General features: G+C 41.5%; 2 protein-coding genes across 7 annotated transcripts in view; one reads left to right on the top strand and one right to left on the bottom strand.

Moving 5' to 3' along the window:
• Window positions 1-1928: 1928 nt before the first annotated feature.
• Window positions 1929-17167, bottom strand: ndufaf2 (NADH:ubiquinone oxidoreductase complex assembly factor 2). Of its 6 annotated transcripts, none has more exons than XM_047382437.1 (6): window positions 16975-17125; window positions 10240-10379; window positions 8364-8484; window positions 6684-6773; window positions 4659-4699; window positions 1929-2412 (listed from the first exon to the last, which is right to left on the bottom strand). In XM_047382437.1, the coding sequence occupies exons 3-6, from the start codon at window positions 8449-8451 to the stop codon at window positions 2170-2172; spliced, it is 462 nt and encodes a 153-aa protein (XP_047238393.1). In that variant the 5' UTR covers window positions 8452-8484; window positions 10240-10379; window positions 16975-17125; the 3' UTR covers window positions 1929-2169. The 6 variants fall into 6 exon arrangements, with proteins under 6 accessions (XP_047238393.1, XP_047238392.1, XP_047238390.1 ...); XM_047382436.1 differs by having other exon boundaries at window positions 10206-10379; XM_047382434.1 differs by lacking the exon at window positions 10240-10379 and having other exon boundaries at window positions 16975-17127.
• A 73-nt stretch (window positions 17168-17240) lies between these two features.
• The window catches only part of ercc8 (excision repair cross-complementation group 8), a 20398-nt gene continuing 11462 nt past the window's right edge, over window positions 17241-26176 (top strand). The window contains exons 1-9 of the mRNA XM_047382429.1: window positions 17241-17445; window positions 17518-17619; window positions 18195-18290; window positions 18615-18716; window positions 18926-19049; window positions 21909-21990; window positions 22923-22991; window positions 25227-25293; window positions 25865-25968. Coding sequence (XP_047238385.1) covers window positions 17393-17445; window positions 17518-17619; window positions 18195-18290; window positions 18615-18716; window positions 18926-19049; window positions 21909-21990; window positions 22923-22991; window positions 25227-25293; window positions 25865-25968 — 799 coding nt within the window. The 5' untranslated portion in view covers window positions 17241-17392. The remainder of the gene's footprint in view (window positions 17446-17517; window positions 17620-18194; window positions 18291-18614; window positions 18717-18925; window positions 19050-21908; window positions 21991-22922; window positions 22992-25226; window positions 25294-25864; window positions 25969-26176) is intronic.

A 26176-nucleotide genomic window follows, 5' to 3' on the forward strand; every position in this document is an offset into this window, starting at 1 on the left:
CTGATAGGATTTAAACAAACAAAAACATGAGAAAATGATTTTGTTAAAAGTGTCCAATAAACAGTTCTATTTTAAAAATTACTTCTTGTACCTGAAGTGAAAGGAATGCTTATCAAACTACAGGTCCTTCTCAAAATATTAGCATATTGTGATAAAGTTCATTATTTTCCATAATGTCATGATGAAAATTTAACATTCATATATTTTAGATTCATTGCACACTAACTGAAATATTTCAGGTCTTTTATTGTCTTAATACAGATGATTTTGGCATACAGCTCATGAAAACCCAAAATTCCTATCTCACAAAATTAGCATATCATTAAAAGGGTCTCTAAACGAGCTATGAACCTAATCATCTGAATCAACGAGTTAACTCTAAACACCTGCAAAAGATTCCTGAGGCCTTTAAAACTCCCAGCCTGGTTCATCACTCAAAACCCCAATCATGGGTAAGACTGCCGACCTGACTGCTGTCCAGAAGGCCACTATTGACACCCTCAAGCAAGAGGGTAAGACACAGAAAGAAATTTCTGAACGAATAGGCTGTTCCCAGATTGCTGTATCAAGGCACCTCAGTGGGAAGTCTGTGGGAAGGGAAAAGTGTGGCAGAAAACGCTGCACAACGAGAAGAGGTGACCGGACCCTGAGGAAGATTGTGGAGAAGGGCCGATTCCAGACCTTGGGGGACCTGCGGAAGCAGTGGACTGAGTCTGGAGTAGAAACATCCAGAGCCACCGTGCACAGGCGTGTGCAGGAAATGGGCTACAGGTGCCGCATTCCCCAGGTCAAGCCACTTTTGAACCAGAAACAGCGGCAGAAGCGCCTGACCTGGTCTACAGAAAAGCAGCACTGGCCTGTTGCTCAGTGGTCCAAAGTACTTTTTTCGGATGAAAGCAAATTCTGCATGTCATTCGGAAATCAAGGTGCCAGAGTCTGGAGGAAGACTGGGGAGAAGGAAATGCCAAAATGCCAGAAGTCCAGTGTCAAGTACCCACAGTCAGTGATGGTCTGGGGTGCCGTGTCAGCTGCTGGTGTTGGTCCACTGTGTTTTATCAAGGGCAGGGTCAATGCAGCTAGCTATCAGGAGATTTTGGAGCACTTCATGCTTCCATCTGCTGAAAAGCTTTATGGAGATGAAGATTTCATTTTTCAGCACGAACTGGCACCTGCTCACAGTGCCAAAACCACTGGTAAATGGTTTACTGACCATGGTATCACTGTGCTCAATTGACCTGCCAACTCTCCTGACCAGAACCCCATAGAGAATCTGTGGGATATTGTGAAGAGAACGTTGAGAGACTCAAGACCCAACACTCTGGATGAGCTAAAGGCCGCTATCGAAGCATCCTGGGCCTCCATAAGACCTCAGCAGTGCCACAGGCTGATTGCCTCCATGCCACGCTGCATTGAAGCAGTCATTTCTGCCAAAGGATTCCCGATCAAGTATTGAGTGCATAACTGTACATGATTATTTGAAAGTTCATGTTTTTTGTATTAAAAACACTTTTCTTTTATTGGTCGGATGAAATATGCTAATTTTGTGAGATAGGAATTTTGGGTTTTCATGAGCTGTATGCCAAAATCATCCGTATTAAGACAATAAAAGACCTGAAATATTTCAGTTAGTGTGCAATGAATCTAAAATATATGAATGTTAAATTTTCATCATTACATTATGGAAAATAATGAACTTTATCACAATATGCTAATATTTTGAGAAGGACCTGTATATTATTGTAACTTTTGGTACTTGAAATGTGGAGATCTTTTTATTAAAATCAAATTTATTAATATAATTATGTAACGGATCATTTTGATCATTTCATTGTGTGTGTCTGTAGTGGTCGAGTGTCTGTCTTTCTGTTTTTGACCTCTGTAAGGTGCTTTGTGTTAAACCTGCTACATATGATTAGCCAGTTGTAGCCTTTAAAGGAAAATCACATCAATTTATTTCAGGTTTTCTTACACATCACTGCATATTTAGTTAAAGTCTCTAATTTCCTGAAGAAAAGAGTTAATTATATTTTTATGTGGATTGCTTTGTACCGAGAAGAGTTTTTGGTGTCAATCCTAAACTAAGTATTCACAAATATTTCTTGTTCCTAAGGCTTTGTAGACTGTATATTGCATTGCACTGCATGTCTCTGTCTCTGCGGAGTTCTCGACCTATTTCTTTGAGGTGGGCATCCAAGAACCGGGCTGGAACTTGTTTGCAGTGCTGCTTGGCTCCTCACTGAACTCCTCCTTGCCAAAGACGGTGGCAGCTGCATGGCCCTTGGCCACAGTCCTTGCAGGAGTTGCCACCAGACCTTCGTTGTACTCTTTAGCCTGTAGGGCCAGATCTTTCTCCTCCACCTCCATGGCCTTCAGCTTGATCTGCTCCCTCTGGGACTCATTCACCATCAGCTCCTGAGTAACAAATCAAATATGTTCATGTTTTATGGTTTTTGCATCGATTATGAGTGATGTTTAACAGCTTCTAAAATCTTTATGGAATAAAGACCAATTTAAAACCAGTTTCACTTTCTCAGAATCTAATGACGTAACATAAATAGACCAATCAGGCAAAACATTATGATCACTAATATGTGAAATGAATTAAACTCGTGCCACCTGTTAGTGGGTGGAATATATTGGGCAGGAATTTTGTGCTCAAATTTGTTGTGTTATAAGCAGGTCAAACGGGGAATGGGAAGGTCCGCAGCAGTATCAAAAGTAAGGCTCATACCTTGAGAGATCAGGGCGGCTTTGGCAGCAATGCTACCACTATACTAGGTCATAATGCTATGCTTGATCAGTATATAATAGATTACTTCAGACTGATTGAATAAAAAAAATTCCTCTTAAAGAAATCTTCGTGTTAACGCTGTTCTAGTTTAATGGTGCGCAGTTAACAAATAAAAACAACCTCAATTATTCTTTACAACTCAATTCAACTCAACACAAGAAATGTTTGGATCTCTATTCTAGGCGCAAAAATTAAGTTTAATAATTTGAAGATTTTCTTGAATGAATTCTTACAATGTTATCCTGCATCTTGTAGCCTCTAATAAAAAAAAAAAAACATCTTGCATCCTTTTAAATGTAAAATAACCACATATAGTAAAATAGTTTACTCTTTAAAATTTTTTATTTAAATTATTTACCAAGTTTTTCATTTAGAACACTTTTAATTCTCATGATAATTATTATTATTATTAGAGCAAAACAGAAAACTCAAACACGTTGGATATGTATTTTGACATTGATCGTTCCTTTTCTTTATTATAAAAACAAAGGTCCACGTTGTTTTAAGAGTTGAGTTCCAGCTGCTAAAAAACTGAAAGTAAAAAAATAAAAAAAAATAAAACAGAACAGTGATCACAAGATTACCGGCTGGTATATACAAACTAAAGCAATAATAATTTTTCTTTCTTAATCAACAATCTGTTTCTTCTTGAAACATCTGCTGCACTCGTGCAAATCAGAAGAGAAATAAAGTTGCTTTCAAGAACTGTTTCTGTTCAGCATGAAGCAGTCCATTCGGAAGAAAAATAACCAGCGCTTTCACTTAACCTGTAGTGCGCTGTTACAACAATCTGGTTCAAAATGTAGTACTTAAAACAGATTGGTAAACTGAAAGGACAGGAGGTATTTTTACTGTATTATCGGAAACCAATTTAAATCCTGGAAATGCTCATAAAATGAACAGTCCACTGGTGGAATAGTTACCCACTTGAGCCTTACATCTAGTGTCCGCAGTGATGTTAGCCTTGCCCTGGCTGTGAGAGCCAAAGAGGAAGGGAGGACTGGGCATGATGCGGTTGTGGGCTGACAAAACTGAAGGGCTGGAAAAAAAAAAAAAAGGAGGTGGAGATCTGTGGCCAAAAAACCATTGCTTTTGGGAGGGAGACCAACATACTGAGCTTCTTTTCCAGCCTGTTAATGACAGGATTTAATCCAATCAATTTATGCCGATTTGGACCAGGAAGAGAGGGAGCGTGACAAGGGGCAGGGTAATGTGCTGGGAGTGGAGGCTTGGCTGCATCAACGCCGTCCAGCTGTCTGTGGCAGCTATTGGGCAGAGGCAAGGCAGAAAATTGGAAGGGAATGTTCTGGCAAAATGAAAGCCAGGGGATGGCACCGGCTACTGGCAGGGACAGGGGACGAAGAGACAGAGAGTGCCTGAGCACTGGCCTTCCAAGGGATTTCCTATAGACCCACATTTCCCCGGCCAAATAATTTCCAGCATTCTCGCATTTAAAGAGCAATAAACCCAGAGAGAGGAACACGAATGGGGAGGAAAAAAAAAAAAGACCCTAAAACTGCACGCCTTCACCAATCCCATCTCGGAAAGTGCCAGAAATAAAACACAAAAAGCCGAGATGGAGGCTTCTGCTGGAAACAGAGAAAGTAAACTGGGACACGGTGTCAGTGAGCCCCCTTGTTCGGAGGCGGTTTCTGCTCTCAGTTTCACCATCAATGCATTTCAGCTGGTGTTTATTTTAACACCTGTCCCCTAAAGTTCCTGGATTCAGTACGTTAAAACAAATCAAAGCTTTTCTTTCCAGCTGTGCTTCTTTCGCTCCCTTGGAACTAGTCCCCGAGAGCTCATCCATCGGCACAGAGGGAAACTGGAGTGTGTGTGTGTGTGTGGAGGGGGGAGGGCTGCGTACCTCGATGGAGGGAGGCTCCTTCCGTCTGCCTCGGATCCAAGCTGCAAGGAGAGAAGAGAGCAGCAAGAAAAAACAAGAGTGAGAACACCCACGCGAACATACACTGCACAAACAAAACCTGCAGTAATAGTTAAAGACTGCAGTTCCAGCATCACCGAGTAACAACAGAGGAAGCCTCCATGCTTGCAGGGCGACTCTATGCAGCTTTTGTTTATCTTCGTCTTGTTTTATGTGACTTTTTAAACTAAAGAGAAACATATAGAGCTACGGTCTCTTGCAAAAGTATTCTTACCCTTTGTTTATCACGTTTTGTGACCTTGCGACAACAAACCTCAGTGTATTTTATGGGGATTTGATGGGATGGACCGACACAAAGTAGTTCAGAAATGTGAAGTGGAAGGAACACGATAAACTTTAAACTTTTACAAACACAAATCTGAAAAAGGGTGTAATATTTGGGGACACGTCTCTACCAGCTTTACTGAAATCTTTTCCAAATCGTCTTTGCAAAATGCTTCAAACTTGGATGAGGGAGCATCTGGGAGTATATGTTATCAGGTCCTGAACCAGATTCTCAGGACTTTGAAAGGACCAGTCTAACACATGAATATGATTTGATCTGAACCATTTTATTGTAGCTCTGACTGTATGTTTAAAGTCGTGGGTCTGCTGGAAGGTGAGCCTTTGCTCCAGTGTCGAGGTTTGTGCAGCTTCTACAGGACTGCCCTGTATTTAGTTCCATCCATCTTCCTCTCATCTCTGATCAGCTTCCCTGTCCCTGAAGAAGAAAACAGCATGATGCTGCCACCAGCATGTTTCATTGTGGGGATGGTGTGTTCATGGTGATGACCAGTGTTAGTTTTCTGCCACACAGTATTTAGCATTTTGGCCAAAAAGTTACATTTTGCTTTCATCTGACTATCTTCCACATGTTTGCTGTGTCCCCTGCGTGGCTTGCTGCAAACCACAAATGGCACTTTCTTCAAGCCACTATTTTATTGTGTGCAGTTCTTCAGTAATAGTTGTTCTGTCCACAGATCCCTGCAGCTCCTCCAGAGTTACCATTGGTCTCTTGGCAGCTCCTCTAGTTAATGCTCTCCTTTCCTAGCCATCTAGTTTAGGGGGCTGATTATGTCTTGGCAGGTTTGCGGTTGCATCCTTTGGTTTTCAGATGATGAACTGAGCAGTGCTCTGTAACAAAAGGCTTAGCATATTGCTTTATAACCTAACCCTGCTTTAAAACGTCACCACAGCTTTCTCCCTGACGTGTCTGCCGTGTTCCTTGTTCTTCAACAACAACAACAAAAAAGTATGTTTGAAATGTGGAGATGTGATATAATGTGAAAACGTTGAAGCAGTTGCAGGGCAAAACATCTGCTCAGATTTTGTGTTGGCAGAGAAAATGCGTCCATTGTCCTTGATCTTCAGGTTTTAAAGCACTGTCTCTGTCACTCCTCATCCACACCTCCGTCCCTCCTTTCCCTCCACAGCAGAGCTCTCTCCATCACGTCTGTTTTCCCCTCCCTCTGTTGAAGGAGCTCCATTTTGGCTGAGCTGGCTGCACAGCAGAGCAGGTTAAAAGGAGCCAGGAAGAGAGAGAGATTTTGCAACTCTTGCTCCAGCTAGCATGGGGATTCTGAGCCTCTTTTATCCATTTCTTATTTGCATCCTGATGAAAATGCATGAGGGATGGGGCGAGGCAGGATGAGGGGGTTTAAGGTGGATAAAGCCAGTCTGGAACACAGGGAACAGTTTGTATCCAGTTGTAAGAAATGTGAAACACTATTTTATGGTACGGTTGTATAACACTGGCAGAAGGCTTCTTTGATAAACTCATTCCCAGCCCCCATTCCATCTTGCAAGATGAAGGAGAAAAAAACCAAATCGTTGGATTAGCCAAGGTCCCAGAAGATGAAGCCATAAATCTGTCATTCCCTTTTATTTTTGCAGATTTTTTTGTTTTATTTTTGCTTAAAATTAGTGATAAGTACAATATGCGGCACAGATTCTGCAGTCCAAACTTACCTTCCCACTCCATCGGAATGCTGCCCTCCATATATTCATGCTCTGCAGGATTGGCTGCCTCCACCATCCGCTTGGCACGGATATGCCTCCCTGGAAAGGAAAAAATAAAAATAAGAAAATCAAAAGACAGCAAGTGTGATTTGATGGTGGTGCTCGCCAATGTTGCACACAAAATGCAAAGGGTTATAAACACAAAGTAGTCCAGACACAATGCTCTCCAGACACACAGACAAATACACGCAGGGATGACAGCGCTGTGACAGGCCATGGATGATTACCTCGCGGCCCTCGGGCCCTTCTCCTCAGATCTCGCTGAGTGGCTCCAAATCTGGGCTAAGCCTTTATGCAAATCGGCCTTTCCTTTAACCCAACCAACCACGGCCCCCCTCCACCGGCTACCTCTTCCAATCACAGCGCCCTGGCTAACAATGCCCTCCAAAATCAACATCAAGCCCAGCAGGAGACAAAAGAGGTCAGATATCAGAGGGAACAGGAGAGGCATGAGCTGCTTGGAATATTAAGTGCTCCTTCTCTCTATCTGTATACAGCATGATGCTCGCTGGCAGCAAGGCCACTACCAATTATTTTGGTCAAATCTGCTGATTAGACAAGTTTAGCTGGCAAGCGGTGACATGGAGACGGCGACCGAAAGAGGGGAGGGAAGGAACGGAGAGACAGGAGAAGAAAGAGCCCACTTTCGCTGTGTCTTCTTAACATGAATCGTGTTCAAAAATAAGTTCTGTGTTTCCATAGTTTCTCTCCTCACAGGTAGTCAGATGTCTATCTGAGAAAGGATGAGGCAAGGAGGGCGGAGGAAGAAGCAGGGAGGCAGGGAGAGAGAGAGAGAGAGTGATGATGCATGGCAAACATGGCTTGAAGGAGAAAAAATGTATGGGCAAGGAAAACAACACGCTCCAAAACACAGACAATCTGTCAGGATTCCATCACAGTCTCTCCGCAGCTCACTGGACACGGACAAATGGATGCAAGCAGCGCCACGCGCACCGCAGACTGATGGCCTTAATGTTTACTTCAGCCATAACAGATAGCTTTGGCACTGGGATGGATAAACGATGGCCCTCCAAAGTGACGAAGTGAGTTCTGTTCACGGACCTTAGTTTCCCCTCGAAAACCCGCGCCTGTGCTGTTCTGTAATTATGTCTTGTGAGGATGATTCTTTTCCACACTTTATCCAGCCTGTACAGTAATCAGGTCAGCTAATTAGGCTAGTAATGCTTTAGTTCTGCCTTGGCTCCCACTAGATTGTCACAAAAGGGTCTCGCAGGCTCCATTTCTACATGAGGCTTGATTTCTCCGATATCCAAAAAACAGATTTCCCACACCTGTTCTGCTAAACTAGCTCCAAATAGGAGCTAAATGAAAAATATGATCCTTAAATTAGCAAACACAAAATTAACTTGGATGTCTCTCGAGAAACTGTTTCCTAGAAACTTCCCCAATATAGCACGACAAAAACAACTGCCTGCATACAAAAGGCTGCGATTTTCTAGGCAATACTAAGGCGTTTAACAGGTATGCTAATTATAAGCAGATCATATCCATATTTGCATCAGGAGTGGGTGGCAGCAGAATGAAATGGTAAAATTGCATTAAAGTCCCCACATGTGATGTGCTTAGCGAGCTAATGCCTAAATAATAAGCATAAAGAGAGGAGCTTACCTTTGTCGGTCTCCTCTGCGTTGCAAGCCCTACCTCTCCCGCTCCCTGTTAAACGCCAACAGACTTCTACTCCATGATTCTGCAGCATCACCAAACCTCACTTCCAGTGCATGTTTTATCCCTGGATTTTAATGACAAATAATGATTGTACGGACGTTTTGGATCCTCCCAGCATGTTTGTGATGGGAGGATCCAAAACATGTTCATGTGACAAACCAACACAAAGTAGGGCGCTACTGAGGAGAACACGGATAGGACATATGGTTGTCAAAGTTTACTGTAGTGTGTATTTGTATTCAGCCCCCTTTACTCTGTTTCACTAGATTTTGGTTAGTGGTATCAAAGTGACTTTAGAAATCTCCTAGGTAGAGTTCACCTTGAATATTAGTGTAAATCCAGCTGTTCACCAGCCTCAGAGGTGAACAAACGGCATCGAGAAGAACACACCACACGGGTTGGGGAGAAAGTTGTGGAGAAATATAAAGCAGAGTTGGGTTTCTAAAACAATATTGGGTCGTTTGGAAACCTCAACCAGCAACTGAAAACAGAGAAAGTATGACACAACTGCAAACCTACCAGGACATGGCTGTCCTTCTAAACTCAACGGCCAGGTAATCAGAGAAACGGGCAAGACACTCATGGCAACTCTGGAGGAGCTCCAGAGATCCACTGCCCAGGTGGGATAATCTGGGCTTTATGGAATAGTAGCCAAAAGAAAAAATATAGCTGACAGAAAAACAGAAGAGGCTGTCAGAAGGTATCCACAAGCTGCGCGGGGAAAACAGCATAGATGTGGAACAAGGTGCTCTGATCAGATTAGACCAATGATAAACTTTTCGGCCTACATGCGAAACGCTATGTGTGGCTGAATACTAACACTGCACACAACTCAAAAACAATAAAACATGGTGGAGGAAGCATCATGCTGTGGGGAAGCTGAGCAGAGTTTCATGGAAGTTAGGCGGAGCTAAATACAGGGCACCACAGCAAATGCTCACCATTCAATCTGACTGACTTTCAGATATTTCGCAAAGAAGAATGTGCAAGACTTTTTGTTTCTAGATTGGCAAAGCTGATAGCATGCCTGAAAAGACTTGCAGTTGTAATTGCAACAAATGGGGGCTGAAGACAAATACACAGCATCCTTTTCTAATTGTTATTGTTTGTATTCCAATTTTTCTAAACCATGTAGCACTTTCTTCCATCTTGACAATTATGAACTACTTTGTGTTGGTCTACCACATTAAATCCCAATAAAATACACAGAAGTTCACGATTTTAAAGTGAAAAAGTTAAAAGGGTGGAAATACTTCTGCCAGGCACTGCACCTACCAATACTGGAGGTCAAAAAGCTTTCCACCCATTTATGATTGAAAATATACCATAGTTTAACAGATCTTTTCAAAGCATAATTCAAATGTCATTTAAAAGAAGCTGCGTCCAATCTGATAGATTTAAAACTTTAGTCAGTTGTACTTCTTTATCTTTTTTTATCTTAAATTATTTATCTGTCAAAAAGTTACAAAATACATTAAAAAAATTCTAAATCTATAAAATAAATAAATCTTAATATCTAAATATTCATATTGCATTATTTGATGGTAGAATAACTTATGGCTGGCTCTTCCAGCCAGCAGCATGTAATCTATCTGTCTGCTCCACAGTTCCTTCCCTACCTTGAGCGAGAGACACAGAAGGGTGTAAGGAGCTCACAATCTCAGCGGGCCCCCTTGTGACACGTCTGCCTTCTCATCACTCACTAGGGGGAAGCCTATTTACTAGGCAAATACACACCTGTACGCACACCAGCACACAACTGGCTAGAGAGCAAGGCAGATTAACCTGAGGGACAGGAGCGAGGACGCTGCCTCTTTACCGTGAAGGACATACGCAGCACCGCCTTGGAGAGGAGGGGGAGGTTCCAGCGGCGGGGAGGAATGAAATCCCACGTCATAAATATTCATGAGCCATCTCACCTGTCTGAGCACAACTCATTTGTGAGGCTGGCTGTGAATCCTGGGGGGGAGGGGAGAGGAAAAGGAAGGGAGGAAGGAAGGATGGAGACAGAGGAGGAGGATGTGTGAGGGGGTTACCGTGGCAGCAGTACCTCAATCCTTCCCATTCGTTAAAATAAGACACGATGCGCTCCGAGGGCTGCTCTTTGAACCTGAACCCACCCCCACTAAACTCCATCACTTGCTCCAACAGGCACCCCCCCCCCCCAACAATCTCACACATCAGGTCCCAGGTGGGTACCGCTGGGGGCGGCCCGAGAGGTTTTTCACCTCCACAATGTCATCCCAGGCATCTTCGTACAATCTTTTTAGCTGCGTCTTGTTTTTTTTTCTTGCACTCATTTTTTTTTTTCTTCCAGAGGAAGATGTCAGGGGGACAAAACGGTCGATGACAGCTGAAGACATTCCTTAAAACTCTGACAGAATCTGTCAAATGGAGCTCTCTACACCTGACCCCAACAGGTGGACTCTGTCACACTCTCCCTTTTACCACTGGCACTGACATCTACAGCTTAAAAAACACCATGTTCATTTGTGTTGTACTAGTATGCAACACATAAATCGGCATCCCACCACGTGCCGTATTAGAACATTTTTTTTAACATTACTTAGATTACTCTTTTTTTGTGTCATAACTGATCCGATGGGCATTTTTAGATGTAAAGTGTATGGCTCCAAAAAATGTTTTTCACTGTAACAATTTTAAAAGAATGACTTTATTCCTCATGAAAAACTCTTAGAAGGTGAGTGTGGCTGTCTTGAACTTAGATCATCCACCAGAGGGCAGAAGAGAAATAAATAATTTGATATAGCAGGTTTTCAAGGGAAGCTAAACTCCTCTTAATCACACACTGAATATGGTTATTTCAACCATTTGGATTTCTTGAAAACTCTGCAACCCAAAGAAAGAGGTTTGATGCACAAATTTCCAAAGAGGAGAATGAAGCACCAGTTTTTGTGCAGGTTTGTTATGAATTTGGTTGCATGATGTTAAGAAAACATGCAATTGCAATATTGCTGCTCAATATAGCAATGACCATATCACTTGTAATGAACCCACATTCTTCTCACTCTTAATGAGGTCTGGACTCTTATCAGGTGCGCTTGTCAAGAGCAGTCTAAGCGGCTGCTGATTGTGTTTGCTATGATGCACACACTGATAAAGCGATAACGGGGAAAACTCTCAATAAGAACGTTCAGAGTCAAAAGCATCCGACTGCAATGTTGCCACCTTCCAGTAGAGAGCAGCACTCTCAACCAGACAGTGGGGAGGTTTTGGTCTCACGGTGTTGGGACAACCCCTCGCCCCCCCAAAAAAGCCCCCTCGACGGAGCAGGCCTAATCCAGCCAAGTTTACCCATCTCCAGCTGTACGAGGCATGGGTGAACAACAGCATCATAACACACAGCCTTATGAAGATGGAGCGATCCAATGAGCATTAGTGATACACTGATATGGACAGCCTCTGTTCTCCCTCCCAATCTCTTTTCCAGGAGGAAAAAAAAATTGCATAGAAGAGATGTGTAAGGCCTGTAACCATGGTTACCCATTATCCTAAAGCCTACTGATGTGGGATGAGGTTTAGACGGAAAAGGCAGGTCATTGTTTTCCATCAGTTCTACAGAGAGGAGGAACCTGGGTGTAAAATGGGCCTGCTGCTGCTGATCAGTTTAATTCGTCCGTCATTCTGTTTGTCCCGGTTTCTGCTGAAGCCAAAGATGTTTGATCTATTTGTTACACTATATCTAAAAGGCAGCCAGACATAAAAGGTGGCAGTTGACACTTACGCCCGCTCTGTCTGAGACCACCCATCCTGACAAAGTTACTCACCATGCTCTAAATGGCTTGTAAAAGGAACTACGGTAAGGCAGGAAATCAGGATCCTTTGTGAGGCTTTGGAACAGTCTAGACTCCCCTTTCCTTCCTCCACACCTCCTCTGAAGCCCAGGTGCTTGTTGTCCATAGACCTTTAGCTGTCCACCCCTTTCTGTTCACCTTCAATCCTCCCATGCAACTCACTACGCGCCCACCTTGTTTTTCCCTCCATTACACCTTCAAAAACCACCATTCTCTCACCATTAACCTATCCCTACCTCCTCTCTCTCTCTCCCCCTCCATCTATCCACCTACTCATTTCACCCTTTCTGTCAGAAACCCTCCTTTCACTTTTACTCCATCCATTCTTTCCGCCACTCCGCTCCATAATTTCACCCCAATATGTCAGCACCTTCTTTGTTCTTTGTCACTCACTCCATGTACCCCACCTTCTTTTCCACCCTCCAATAGTTTCCTCCTAGTCTTATCTTTTCCTCGTTGCTTTATTTCTCTCTGCCTGTCTGCTTTATTAAAATATTCTGACTCAAATAAGCAGCGACAGGCTCCTGGAGCCGTCTGCTACTGTGCCTTACCTGTCTGTCAGTCTTTCAGGTTGAGTTTCTGACCGACAAAGAGTCCTGGGGTGTCAAAACACATCTAGGCCAACTGAATATTTTTATTTTACAACAATGCACTGGTTCCTGCTCTTTGTCAGACTGTAAGTGTAAAACAAAAATAATAAAATAAAATCACACATGTGATTATACTTAGCTCGTCATTGTAAAGTGAAAGAAAATGATGCATGGTTTTCAAGTTTAGTTTCCCAATAAACATGTAAAAAATGTGGTGTTTAATCCCATAAACCCATCCCCACACCATGCTGCTGCCCCCACCGTGCTTCCCAGTAATGATGGAGACTTCAAGGAGATATGTAGAATGAGTTTTTCAGCACACATAGCATTTTGCATAAGTTCTACGTTCAGTTTAGGTTTTATATATCCAGAGTGCCTTCAGCCACGGTGTTTGCGTTGCTCGCAACATGGCTGCAGTTCTGCAAACTGAAATTCTTATAACTTTCTTTGAACAATAGCGTTTTTATTCTTGCCAGATTTCCGGACTGCACAACCAATAGCTGTGATCCATTGCTACTCCTCCAGTTACCATGGACCTCTTGGATGTTTCTCGAGTTTTATGCGCTCCTTGTCCTGCTTATCCGTTTGTATGTACGACAGGTTTGTAGGTTTGCACTGTGGGTGTGCCATACTCTCTCCATGTTTGAAGGATAGATTTCACAGTGCTCTGTGAGATGTTATGTTAAGCATGAAAACTTCTGCAAGGCACAGTAAATATCTCCAGCTCCAGTGCAGATAGACAGAAGTTAATTGACCTCCAAAACACTTGAACCCGTTACTGGATCACAGCCCACTTGGATTGTTCCTCCACTGAAAATAAATGCGGTCACTCTCCCAGTTTCGGCATCTATTTCTTCAAATGCCTTTTTAATGAACAAGCGAAGTCAGTCCATGATGAGCCACAAGACACACTTTGCAAAAACGCTCTTGGCAGGGCGCACGGAGCTAGATGAGCTACACCCTATAATGATTAAACAACCTTCATTTAAACCCCACGCATTGCATCGCCGCGGATCAATTAGCATGATTTACAGTGGCGGCTCTGGACACAGACGCTCCTGTAAACACTGACTCGGTGTCCTATGGCGGGATAGAGCTTCCTTCATCACACCCAGGGGATGACTTGTGGCAGAATGAACAGCCATTTGGACCCTCGTCTCTTTCCGCTGTGAGTCTTTGGGTGGAAATATGAGGCTCGAATCAACGCTGTGATGACACACAGCCATCTGTTGTTGTGTTAAGTGTGTTTAGGGCATGAAGTGGAGAGAAAACACACCAATAATGATTCCTCCCCACATCCTCCCTACTTTCTTTTAAAATACAACTGGTGAGGTGAGCAGCTGTCATGGTGCATTAATGGACACACCTCCTTCCTCGGTCCCCAAGAGTCACCTCGTCCTGAAAATAGCAGAACGGAGTTCTTTTTCACTTCATAGAAACAAACAGGGGAATCTAATAAATAATAGACAAAGAGAGAGAGAGGGGATAGTGATAGGACGACAAGTCAATGCCTCTTTTCTCTCCAGCCTGTGTGGCACACCTCTGAAGAACCTCTGAATCTCTTCCATTCTCCAAACAGAAAAAGAAGACCAATAGATTAAAACTGCATGGAGCACGCACACAAACTCTCTCTCACGCACACACACACACGGCTAAAACGAACAGCGCTAAAAATACATCCCTTTTACCGAGACATGAAAGGAAACTGCCTTTCCCCTGTCCGGTATTGAGCAGCCATTGATTCCAAGACAAAGGCTACACCTCCTCAAAGAGGTAAGAAAAAATAGCAATCATACAGGCAATTATTTTCAAATGTGCCTGCAGCAGCCGATAATGTCAGCACGCCTCTCTCTTCCCTAAATAAAAAAAGAGGAGGGAAGGGAGGGCGGCCGTCGGAGCTGCGGCTCCGGCTGCTGAAGACGAATGAGCCCATCCAGAGAGCGTTCAGGCTTTCATCTGGGCAGCGTGACACGGCGCCCCCATGCAGCGTGAGGCAGAGCTGGGCCTGGGGGACAGAAGCACACGGATAAAAGACAGGGGGAGAAGATAGATTCTCAGTTCAGCTCAGTGAAAACAACAGCAAGGCAAAGACCTTCTAAGACCAGACTGCCAGTGGCTCTCTTGTAGGCTGGACTCATAGGGACTCTGCAGCCTGTAGCACAGTTCTTTCTGCACGCTCTTTAGAGCTTCTGGACCAAAAGCAGAGATTATTTTTCCTTCTCTCTCCATCTACAAGTCTTACTTATACCCGGTACGCCCTTTCATTTTGAGGAGGAGCAACATCTGAGGATAGTGGTTCTCTCTGCTGGGTCGATCCCTCCATGCTACTGTTTTGAATTCACAGGAATGACTTCAAAGAAGGAAATAAAATTCTAGAGGCAGCAATTCGAAGGAGGGACAAAAAAAAAAAAAAAAGACAGCCCAAAAAGGACTTGTTGAAATCAAATCACACAAATGCACATAAAACAACAACAAAAAAGAAAATTTGCTCCATCATGGCAGCCTTTACAATCCATGCAGCCCACCCCTGGCTCAGAGAATTGCTTACGCCCCAGTTTTCAAAAGTTAACGGATGGAGAGAGTTAGAAAATGGAAGCACCAAAGCATGGATAAATGTAGAGAGATGGACAAATGGGTAAACACAAGTGGGGAGACAATAAAGAGAGAAACTCCTCACCTATTTTGAGCAAAACTTATGCACTTGAGTGAAAAGCCCTGTGCTCTGTGCCTTAAGGCCCCAAGCCCATGCTTGGCCTATCAGTTTAAGATCAAAAGCCAGCTTCTGCAAGACATATGGACTGAATAATGCATATGATTTAGTTCCACAAGGTTGAATGGGGAGAAAAGGATGCAACCCGTGCACCCTACTGCCTTTATGTTGATTATAAATGCAAATACGGTCATTTATTTGCGCCCGCCTGCTGCTTAGACCTGTGTTTATCTTAACCTTTTTTATTTTTTTGTTTCACAGACCTGCTAGCCTCTCCGCAGTTGTCAGGCTCTGCGATGGGACAGTGCATACATTAGCCTGTAAGCGTGCTAAAAAGCATCTTTTGTGATGTCTCATTTGAATAGGTTGACAGGCAGGGGTGGAGGAGCTGCCTTGTAATGAATTATAAATACGAGGCGGGCGAAAGATTCCCCCGCAAAAAAACAGCTGAGAAAAGGTGAATCAAACAAAAGTCACGTTCAGCCAGAAAAAAAAAGCAGACACCCAACCTGCAAGAGGCAGATCCTTCCACAGCAAACCAGAGAATGCAAAGATAATGACTTGGTTTTCTCTGCAGGAGGTGCATTCGCACCAGAAACTGAAAGAGGTGCAAAGTCTATTCACTTATATTAATTATGGCAAAACATTTTGAACTAGCCAGATATGAAAGGTACAAAGACCCTGCTCTCTGACTTGTTTCGCCTAACTTGGGACTTACAATGTATTTACGGGGCCTTGCAAAAGGATTTTATGCAATAGGTTAAAGCAAAACTGTGCAGAATTCTGAATTGGGAGAAAAATAATACATTGCTTTCATTTTATTTTATTACAAAACCAAGACTGAGAAGTGTGGTGTGCAAGTGTATCCAGCACTCCTGAGTTATTACAGTGGCAAGTTAATTAGGGTGTGTTCTTATCAGCTTTGCATATTTAGAGACTGAAATGTTGTCATTTTTCTTTGCAGAATAGCTCAAGCTATCCATCGTCCAATCATCACTTAATATATGACACGCAGAACTGCCCGCCCCCGATGTAAAAGCAACCGCTTAAAACCCCAAAAAATGACTCTGTTAATTAGACTGTTGCACCATCTAGTGGCAATAATGTAATACTACAACGGTGAAAGGCAGAATGGCTCTGGGTTAATGTCATAACCTACAGTAAACAAGAGAGCACTGGCTCTTGAATGAAGAACTAACTAAACCTGCTGTTTCTTTGTAAGAATTAATTGAAAATTGGTTAATACAAAGGCAGCACAAAACGGAAGAAGCTTAGGTAACGGAGCAATAAATACTCTGTGTATAACCGGATTGTCAAGGATTTAACAAGGCGTATTAACACGTTTACGAAGCGGTTCCCTAAGTTAGCTTCATTTGTCTGCGTGTGTACGTTATAGCTGAAACCACGACTAGCTAATTTCATCACAAGTGCTGAAGTACCTGTCCACGACTTCTGTTCGGGGATAAAGTAATATGTATTCCCCAAATGATCTGTCCCGACGTGTTGACGAACTACTCCAAAGGTTCGCCGTAGGAGGCCTGCAATCTTGCTCATCTTCTTTAGACGACAACCAGAGGATCGTGGAGAGAAATGTTTTATCTGGTGACAGTAGCCTGCCTTCTCATACTCATACGTTACTTTACACAATGCTTCCGTTTCGTGATTGGACGGCTACACCGCTCCGGCCAATCACAGCAATTATTATTTTTACGTCATTAGCCAACATGGCGGCTCATTATTTGGAACCGATGGGAAGCTAGTTAGTTCGTTCAAAATAACAAGTATAAATGCAAATATAGCACCGTAGACGTTTCTAAAATTCTCAGTATTGTTTGGCGCATATCATATTACAAGAAGATGCTCTATATAATCGGCAAAATGTTCCCCATGGATTACAAACTCACCTCAGCGTAGGTGACATGCTAGCTCAAGCTAGTTTAGCTACCAGTCGCGCAAATAAAATATGTAATTTTGACTTTCAGAACCAGATTTCTTGAAGTTGAAGCAATGCTAGGATTCTTATCAGCACGGCAGGCTGGTCTGGATGACCCTTTGCGACTTAGACGTGCAGAGTCAACGAGGAGGTGGGAGAAAATAGAAGTATACGTTTTCGCAGATGGATATGGATGGTAGATTTAAAGTTGTTTGTAGCTGAATGAGACAAACTGTTGAGACACTGTTATACAGGAAAATTAAAAATGACTTAGTTAAGACTCATGTGCATTAGAATTTCTAATTCAGACGAATACAATCTTTAAACATACATATGATATGAAATAATTGATGGCAATATTTCAATTAAAGGAAGCATAACAACGTGCTTAATTCAATCTGTTTCTTACTGTATTGAAGGGATTATGTTCCTTTGTCCTCAGGCGAACGTGATGGTATTTGTAGTAGAAAGAGTAAGGCTGGGTTAAGTTGATTAGAGGAATATAATGTAATAATGTTATGCAGTTAAAAGATTACTAAGTTTGTTTAAGAAGCAGACATGAAGTAAATTGTGCTGATCAGAGCAGTAAGAAATATTTTTAGCTTCCCCATGAAGTTGTTAAGTTTGTAACTTTCTCTATAACCTAATGTTTCTTTGTGTTTTCAAAAGCTGTTATTTGAGTAAAAGGCTTCATGCAATTTCTCTTTTTTTCTGTATCCGTTAAAGAGTCCTCAGCCTGACGTTAAACCCTGACAGAGATGTGGACCGAATCCATGGAAATGGGATTAATACCATTGACATTGATGCCATTGAAGGCAGATAGTAAGTTCAATCAGTGATGATTTAATACACGTATTATGTACAAGTTTAATGCCATTCTACTTCAAGTGGTATCGTTATACTGTTACCCTTAAACATATTATTACCATGACTTGGATTTGTAGTTAGCAGGAGCTATCCACTAATCCAATAGAAGAAAATGTTGAAAAAAGTGGTAAGATCTCAATAAGACAAGATGTTTGCAGCATTATTTCTTAAAATGAGGATTTACAAGCACTAATTTGCGTGAAAGAATAGGGATCATGCAGACATACATTGTTGGACAAATTAATTCTGTGTGATAATTTGTTTTCTTCCTTTTGTTAGTATGTTGTCTGGTGGTGCAGATGGAGTTATTGTCATCTATGACCTGGAGAACCACAGTGGGAAACAACAATACACCTGCAATCCAGTCCGGACTGTTGGAAGGTAAATGTTAGCTTATTCATTTCATCCGCTAGAGGGCAGCATTCTGTTATTGTTCTGTTTTCAACCAGCTCACAAGATTTGTTATGAGGATGCAACACAACATACAAAGAAGTCGTCATTTTTGTTTTCCAACAATATTACAGTATAAGCAGAATACACTCTTTAACGTGGTTCTGTCAGGGTTTATAAATGATTTCTTTTTTTCCCAGGTCAAGCCGACATGTCCACAAATTCAGTGTGGAGACAGTCCAGTGGTATCCTTATGACACAGGAATGTTTGTCTCTAGTTCCTTTGACAAGACCATGAAAGTGTGGGACACAGAGACTTTAAAGGTAAGCCATGATGTCCACAAACCTCATTTACAATGTTACTCAATACTCTTTGAACCCAGTAAGGCACCCTGTGCAAAATATAGGTAGATTTTAAGAGAAACAGGTCAAACAGTATTTCCATCTTAGGAGAAGAAGTAGAGGTGGTGCAGAAGTATAAATACATCGGTTTTCACCTGGACAACAGACTGGAATAGAAATCCAAATGTGAAGCCGTCTACAAGAAGGGACAGAGCAGACTGTACTTCTTGATGAAGCTTAGGTCCTTTGGTGTTTGCAGCAAGATGCTGCATATCTTCTATAAGTCTGTTGTGGAAAGTGTGATCTCTTCTACCATCATCTGCTGGGGAAGCAGCATCAGAGCCAGGGACTTAAAAACCTCAACAAGCTGATAAAGAAGTCTGGTTCTGTTCTGGGGACTCCTCTGGAACCTCTGGAGATCATTGTGGAAAGAAGGATTCTTCATAAAATGAAGAACATTATGGAGAACCCTGAGCATCCTCTTCATGAGACTGTCCTACAACAACAGAGTGTCTTCAGTCAGAGGCTTCTTCAGATCTGCTGTAAGACGGAGCGCTACAGGAGATCCTTCCTGTCCACACCCATCAGCATCTACAACGACTCTTTGAAGAAACCTGCATAATATGAGCTATAACAACATTTAATTTCCCTTTTGGGATGAATGAAGAATTTTTGAATTTGAATTGCATTGAATTGAATTAGAGGTACGGTAATATAGTTAAGCAGCTGAAGGAAAACTAATATCTGACTGACTCAACAGAAACTCCATCTTATTCACTGAGGTATGCAAGAAATACAGTTGATTTTATTTATTATATGCAGTTGAAAAAACATCCAAATATCTCTGTTAAAATGCTAGATTTTTGTAGTATATTTAATTTAATTATAAAAACCCCTATTAAAAACAACATGAAATCATATCGGGAGAAGACTGATAAATAAAAAACCAAAATAAGGTGGTTCCATTACCGTGCATTAGTTAATGTGTTACTGTGAATCTACGACCTCATTCAAACCCCTGTTAAATTGCACCTCACAGCAGAAACTATAGTCTGTACAGAGCTTCCAAAGCAACAGAGAGATCTCATTGAATGTGTCAGTCACCAGAAGGGTTAAATGGACTTTCTATGGAATTAGATATGTCTTTGAATAAGGGTGGAGACATTCATCATCAAGTGGAAAATGTATGGTAATCAGTGACCAAGTGCCCCTCGAAAATTGATGAAAAGACAAGAAGAAAAGTGGTCGGAGAGTCTGCTAAGAGTCATACCGCAACAGTAAAGAAGCTGCAGAAATTTCTGTTAAGTTCTGATCGTGTTGTACATGTGATTCTTTGTATGTCTGGGCTATGGGGAAGGTGGCAAAATGGAAGCCTATTGTTACAGAGGAAATCACCCTAGCCTGGTTAAATGTAGCAAAAACCCATTTGAAGTCTCAGAAAAGTACGTGGGAGAAGGCTTTATGGTCTGATGAAACCGAGGCTGTATGTTGTGGCCCTAATTCACCAACGTATGTTTGACATTAAACAATACTGCACATCACTACATGAGCATCATACGCCCAGTGAAGCATGGTGGTGGCAGCATCATGCTTTGGGGCAGTATTTGTTCAGCTGGAATCTGATTCCTCAGTCAAAATGGAGGAATTTTTGAATAGTCCTTTATACCAGGCAATATTAGCAAAAAAAACCCAACAAAAACCAAAACAAATAAAAACCTTCAGGCATCTGCTAGAAAGCTGAACATTTAGAGAATTTTCATCTTTTATCACAAGAGTCCCCAAAGCATAGATCCAGATCAACAAACCGACAGCTTAACCAGACAGACATGAAAGTTTTGGAGTGGTCCACTCAGAGCCCAGAGGTCTGAAGAGGCCGCTGCACAGGAGATGCCTGCACAATCTGACACATTGGAGCATTTTATAAAGAAAATAGGGCAGATATTTTCAAGATATTACCATGCATGGGAGGGTTAGACCAAAAACATGTTTGTTTTTCACTCGATTGTCCAGGGTACAGGTCACATAAAAACTCTGAATTCATGTTTTTTTTTTTTTTTTTGGTTTATCATAAAACTGTCATTTGTTTGGGTGTGTAAACCTTTTACATCCACAGTACACCTCTCATACTATTTTTTTTTTTGCACTTTCCTCTACCTCTTTGTGCCTTTCTTATTTTCTGCTTCATGCGTTCCACCTTTCTATGCCACATTGTCCCATATGGCAGGCCCAGAGCTGTGCTAGAATTACACTGGCACCAGGGTCAGCTCAGAAGGTCGTAGAAGGGACAGAAAAGAACCCACTAACCTTTTAATTAGTTTATTTGTGTCTGAGCTCTGCACCGACGCGCCCTCTCTCCTCTTTTAAATGCGTTGTGTTTTTTGCATTGTTGTTCACTCTGTCTTCATTTTTTCTTTCTGTACGTGACATTTGTATGCAAACAGATCCTCCTCTGTATGTGTGTGAGTGAGTGTTTGTGCTCCCCCCTCCTCTCATTGACACAGTCCTTACTGGTGCTGGCACTTACTGACAGATGGAGCACAGAGAAGCTTTTTATGTTCGCAGAAGAATTAGCATTGTAACCACCAGTGGCTGCCCGAGCGGGCTGCACTCTGAGCACTGAACCGCTGTGCCCTCTCTCTTTTTCCCTTTTATATTCTTTTCATCTTTTTCAATCATCTGTTTTTTTTTCTTTCTCTTTCTTGCAATATGTAGCCATATTAAACCATAAGGCTGCAGCTGTTAGACTAATCTTTAGATTAGATTTCCACTAAGCATACATATGCAAATACGCATAGTTCCGACTATAAATTGCTCTTTCTTCTCTTTGCATTTTTTTTTTAGCCTGCTGAAATGTTTGAGTTCGAGGACAATGTCTACAGTCACCACCTTTCGCCCATTGCCAGGAAGCACAGTCTCATCGCAGGTGTGTGTTTTTATCACTGTCACTCGTTGCTGATCTTATTAACATAAAACACCCCAGCCTGAGAATTTTCTTACATGTTTTGCATTGCGTACAAACACAAACCAAGGGCAGAAATCCCACATGTTCAGCTGTGTTATTAGTTTTTTCCTCCAGAAGAAAAGTGCTGCGTGTTGCTCCATAAAACGATACAGACACAACCCCTCACAACGCGCCTCCGGGTGCAAAATGACATGTATCTTGAGGGGACAGAACAGGGTTAGAAACTAATTGCATATGAGCAGACTTCAGCGGAGAAGCATTGTCGGAATCTCGGTCTTCCCAGGTAACAAAGCAGGACCAACAGGTCCATCGGGCCTGCTGAGATAAGCTCCCTGTCGCATACAGAAACCAGTCCCCTCTGCCTGCCTCCTGCTCCTAGATCTGAGAGACTCACCTCCTTCCTTCTCAGACATGCTTGTCAAACAGGTTGGATGCATCCCCCACAGTATTACTCTTTCCATGCAATCCTTTCCTAAAAAGGATCTTGATCTCAGTTATATTGTATCCAGTCAGATTTTAGCAGCCATCTAAAGCAATAGTAGTTTTTGTGAATAATGTACATTTACGGTTCCCTTTTTTTATAACTTTGAAGGAAGAGGGTGTTTTAGCCCCTGGCTTCTTACTAGTTTTTATCAGTGAGGTTTTATTTTTACCAAATCTTATCTGTAAGAACTTGGGTTACTTGTTCTTTCTTTGCCTCTTGTAACATACTTTCATGTAGTAGAATATTATAGCACACATTATTTACATGAGGGTCAATGTTAATAGGAAGAAATGTTACATTGAAACTGTGATTAGTATCTTCTGGTTTGAGGGTTGAGCTTATCACCAATTTGTTTCTTTTATCACTGTTTTAATTTAAGAAACTTCTGTGTGTGTCTTTGTGTTTTCAGTGGGTACCAAAAACCCTAAAATCCAACTTTGTGACCTGAAGTCCGGTTCACGGATCCACATCCTGCAGGGTGTGTGTTTCTTTGTACAATAACTTTGGCAATTTTAAAATATCTCCATAAAATGTCAGATGCTTTAAGGTTTTGTGTGTGAATAAGTTTGAAAATGAGATATTTTTTGTTTCTATCTTCCTACACACAATACAATAGCATGACTAGAACAGCTGATAAAGATGATGTAATCATCCGGGCGTCCTTAGATACATAACCTTTTAGCTATTAACAATACATCATCAAATTTTATCTGGAGAAATAAAGGTTTATTATTATTATTTAGATTAATTTAACTTCATCGTGTTATATTTGGGATGAAATTGGGCTAAATGTCATTGGGCCTTAATCTGATTCTTTGATTGGAAGGATTTGAAATGAATTTGGGCAGCACAAGATTTTAGTTTTTGGTTATGAAGTGGAACTGTGTGTCTTGTAAATTGCCTTGAGATGACATATTTTGTGAATTTGCCCTGTTTAAATAAACAGCATTAAATTAGGGAAGAATATGTCTAGCAAAACTAAATATTCTAAGAAAATCTGTATTCTTTGTTATGAAAACAACAGAGTAGTAGATATTTAATGTATCTATTTATTTAGTAATTATTGATGCTGATATTATACTTTTAAAGCTTCTAGGCAGACTTTTCTGTGAACTCAAGTTAACCCACGTTAGATTTATTTTTTATTTGTTTTGCTTTTTTTATATACTTACAGGGTACCCTCTCAAAAACAAGATTCGTTGCCTCTGGTGACGTCACATAAGGCTTAAATAAATTGATTTGCATCATCTGTAGTTTTTTGCTCTTTATTTGCTTGTTTGTAATTAAATTCCTCTTTCAGAGGTTTTTACCCGTATCCTTCTTATTTTTAAAAGACTAAGGCAGACTGGAAGGAGCGAAGTTTCGATTCTTCAGAATTTATGTCAGAATCTGTAATATCTGACAAAAATATCTGCTGGAACGTTTACTAATGCTAGCTGATCAGCCTCGAGTCTTGTGCCTGTTGTGATGTCATGAACTGAAATACACACAAACCAGAATAGGCCGTGTTTTTCTTCAGTGCGTTTTGAAAATATGTTGTATTCTGGAAAGAGACCAGAAAGCAGGCAGATAGTTGATAGTTCTGAATGAAAACCACACTTAAGGTTAAAAAATGATTGTTTCTGAACCCTTTCTTACATTCACTACTAACATAGGCTAAATGCAGCATCATAAATGAAGTGGGATGATTTCATTTAAACATTTCAAAAAGACAGCAGAACCTCTCTTACTCGGAAACCCATGGGAGGAACCACCAGAGAACAGGTGTGCTAAGTTCACCACGATGAGCCTGAGGCTGTCATTGTTGTCAACAGGGCTTTAAAGAGGCACAAATCTAAAGGTCTGAATGCTTCTATAAGTCAGTCAGTCAGTCATTTTCTACCGCTTATTCCATAGTGGGTCACAGGGGAGCTGGTGCCTATCTCCAGCAGTCTATGGGCGAGAGGCAGGGTACACCCTGGACAAGTCGCCAGTCCATCGCAGGGCAACACACAAACAACCATGCACACACTCATTCATACACCTAAGGGCAATTTAGAGAGACCAATTAACCTAACAGGCATGTCTTTGGACTGTGGGAGGAAGCCGGAGTACCTGGTGAGAACCCACGCGTGCACAGGGAGAACATGCAAACTCCATGCTTCTATAAGTATATGAACAAAAAAAAGAATTTTTTTTTTTTTTTTACCACTGTCAGAGATTGTACAGGAATATGGAAGAATAACAAATAAGATATTTTACCTGGTAGATTTTAATCGAACAATGGAAATGAGGGATGCACAGATTAGGTCCTTCCTTTTTTTGAGGTCTGATCCATCAATTCTGGTTTTGACTGCTTTGGATTCTTCTTTTCCCAAGGCCTATCAACACATAAATGATAAAACAAAAAATGCAAAGCAAAATTATGGATAAATGTTTTTGAATCCAATAAAAAAAGAAGGAATTCTCAGATTATTGCCATTGATGCACCAATGGTTATGTGTCTAACCTTTATCAGGGTTACATAAAACACAGAAAAAGTTCATCCAAACACATGCTATTGGCTATAGACTGAAAATGGCAGGTGTTCTTAGTGTTGATACATTTGACAAATACTTTGGTTAATAATTTTGTTAAATACGTATTGGACCTGGCAATGGCCAATTCCAGTTGCACAGTATGTGTGGTTGCGTCCATATTTATGTGTTAATCAGTATTATATTTGCATATCCAGGTCATAGAGCAGAAGTACTGTCTGTGCGATGGTCGCCAAGATACGAGTACATCTTAGCGACTGCCAGGTAAGCTCTCTTTGCAGCAGTGTGGTTTTTTTAACTGAACCTAGTTCGCAGTTTGAGCACCATATTAGGACAATGCTAATTTAAATTGGTGTGTTTTCCCCTATGTTCTGCCCCAGCAGATTGTGGTATATCACATCCCGGCCATCTGGCCACATTTAAAGTCAAGGATAATGGTAACACATCCCTACCAGACAAGCAATGTGGTGGTTTAGTGGCGCTGTCAGTTTAGCATATGGTAGATACAGTCACCACCTATTTTCATGCCACATTAGACCTGCTAATTAACCCACTGGGATTGGTGCGCCTCTTTGCCTTTGGACTGAAAACTACTGGCACAGCGAGGAGCCCAGAGTAATGCACAAATGTTATTATGAGCCCACATGGTCATTCCCAACAGAAAATTGACCTTTTAAAAACAAGAATTGGGTTACACACACTGTTGTAAATACCAATACGGAGGGTCTCCTATTTATTGCAGAAGCTAGCTGAAATTAAAACACACTGGCTTCTGTCATTCGGTAACCAGGAGAAAGTAAATGTGCAAATAATGTCTTTTATTCTTTCCTCCAAGTGCAGACAGCAAGGTGAACGTTTGGGATGTGCGCCGAGCTTCAGGTAGTCTTTTCACTTTGGATCAGCACAATGGGGAGAAGTCGAAAGCCTCCTCTCAGACAGGTACAGTTACTTGTCCTCTTTTCTGAATTATTCAGAATATTAAAGTTAATAGATAATCCTGAGCTTAGACACATCGCTGTATAATCAGACCCATCTCCACTGTTCTATGATTATTGAGCAGCAATCCTACTATATTGTGTGTAAATGTTACAATATTACATAAGCATATACTGATGTAAGAAACAGGCAAATGACAAGATAATTTTAG

Source organism: Girardinichthys multiradiatus, chromosome 12 (genome assembly GCF_021462225.1).
Source record: "Girardinichthys multiradiatus isolate DD_20200921_A chromosome 12, DD_fGirMul_XY1, whole genome shotgun sequence".
NCBI lineage: Eukaryota > Metazoa > Chordata > Actinopteri > Cyprinodontiformes > Goodeidae > Girardinichthys > Girardinichthys multiradiatus.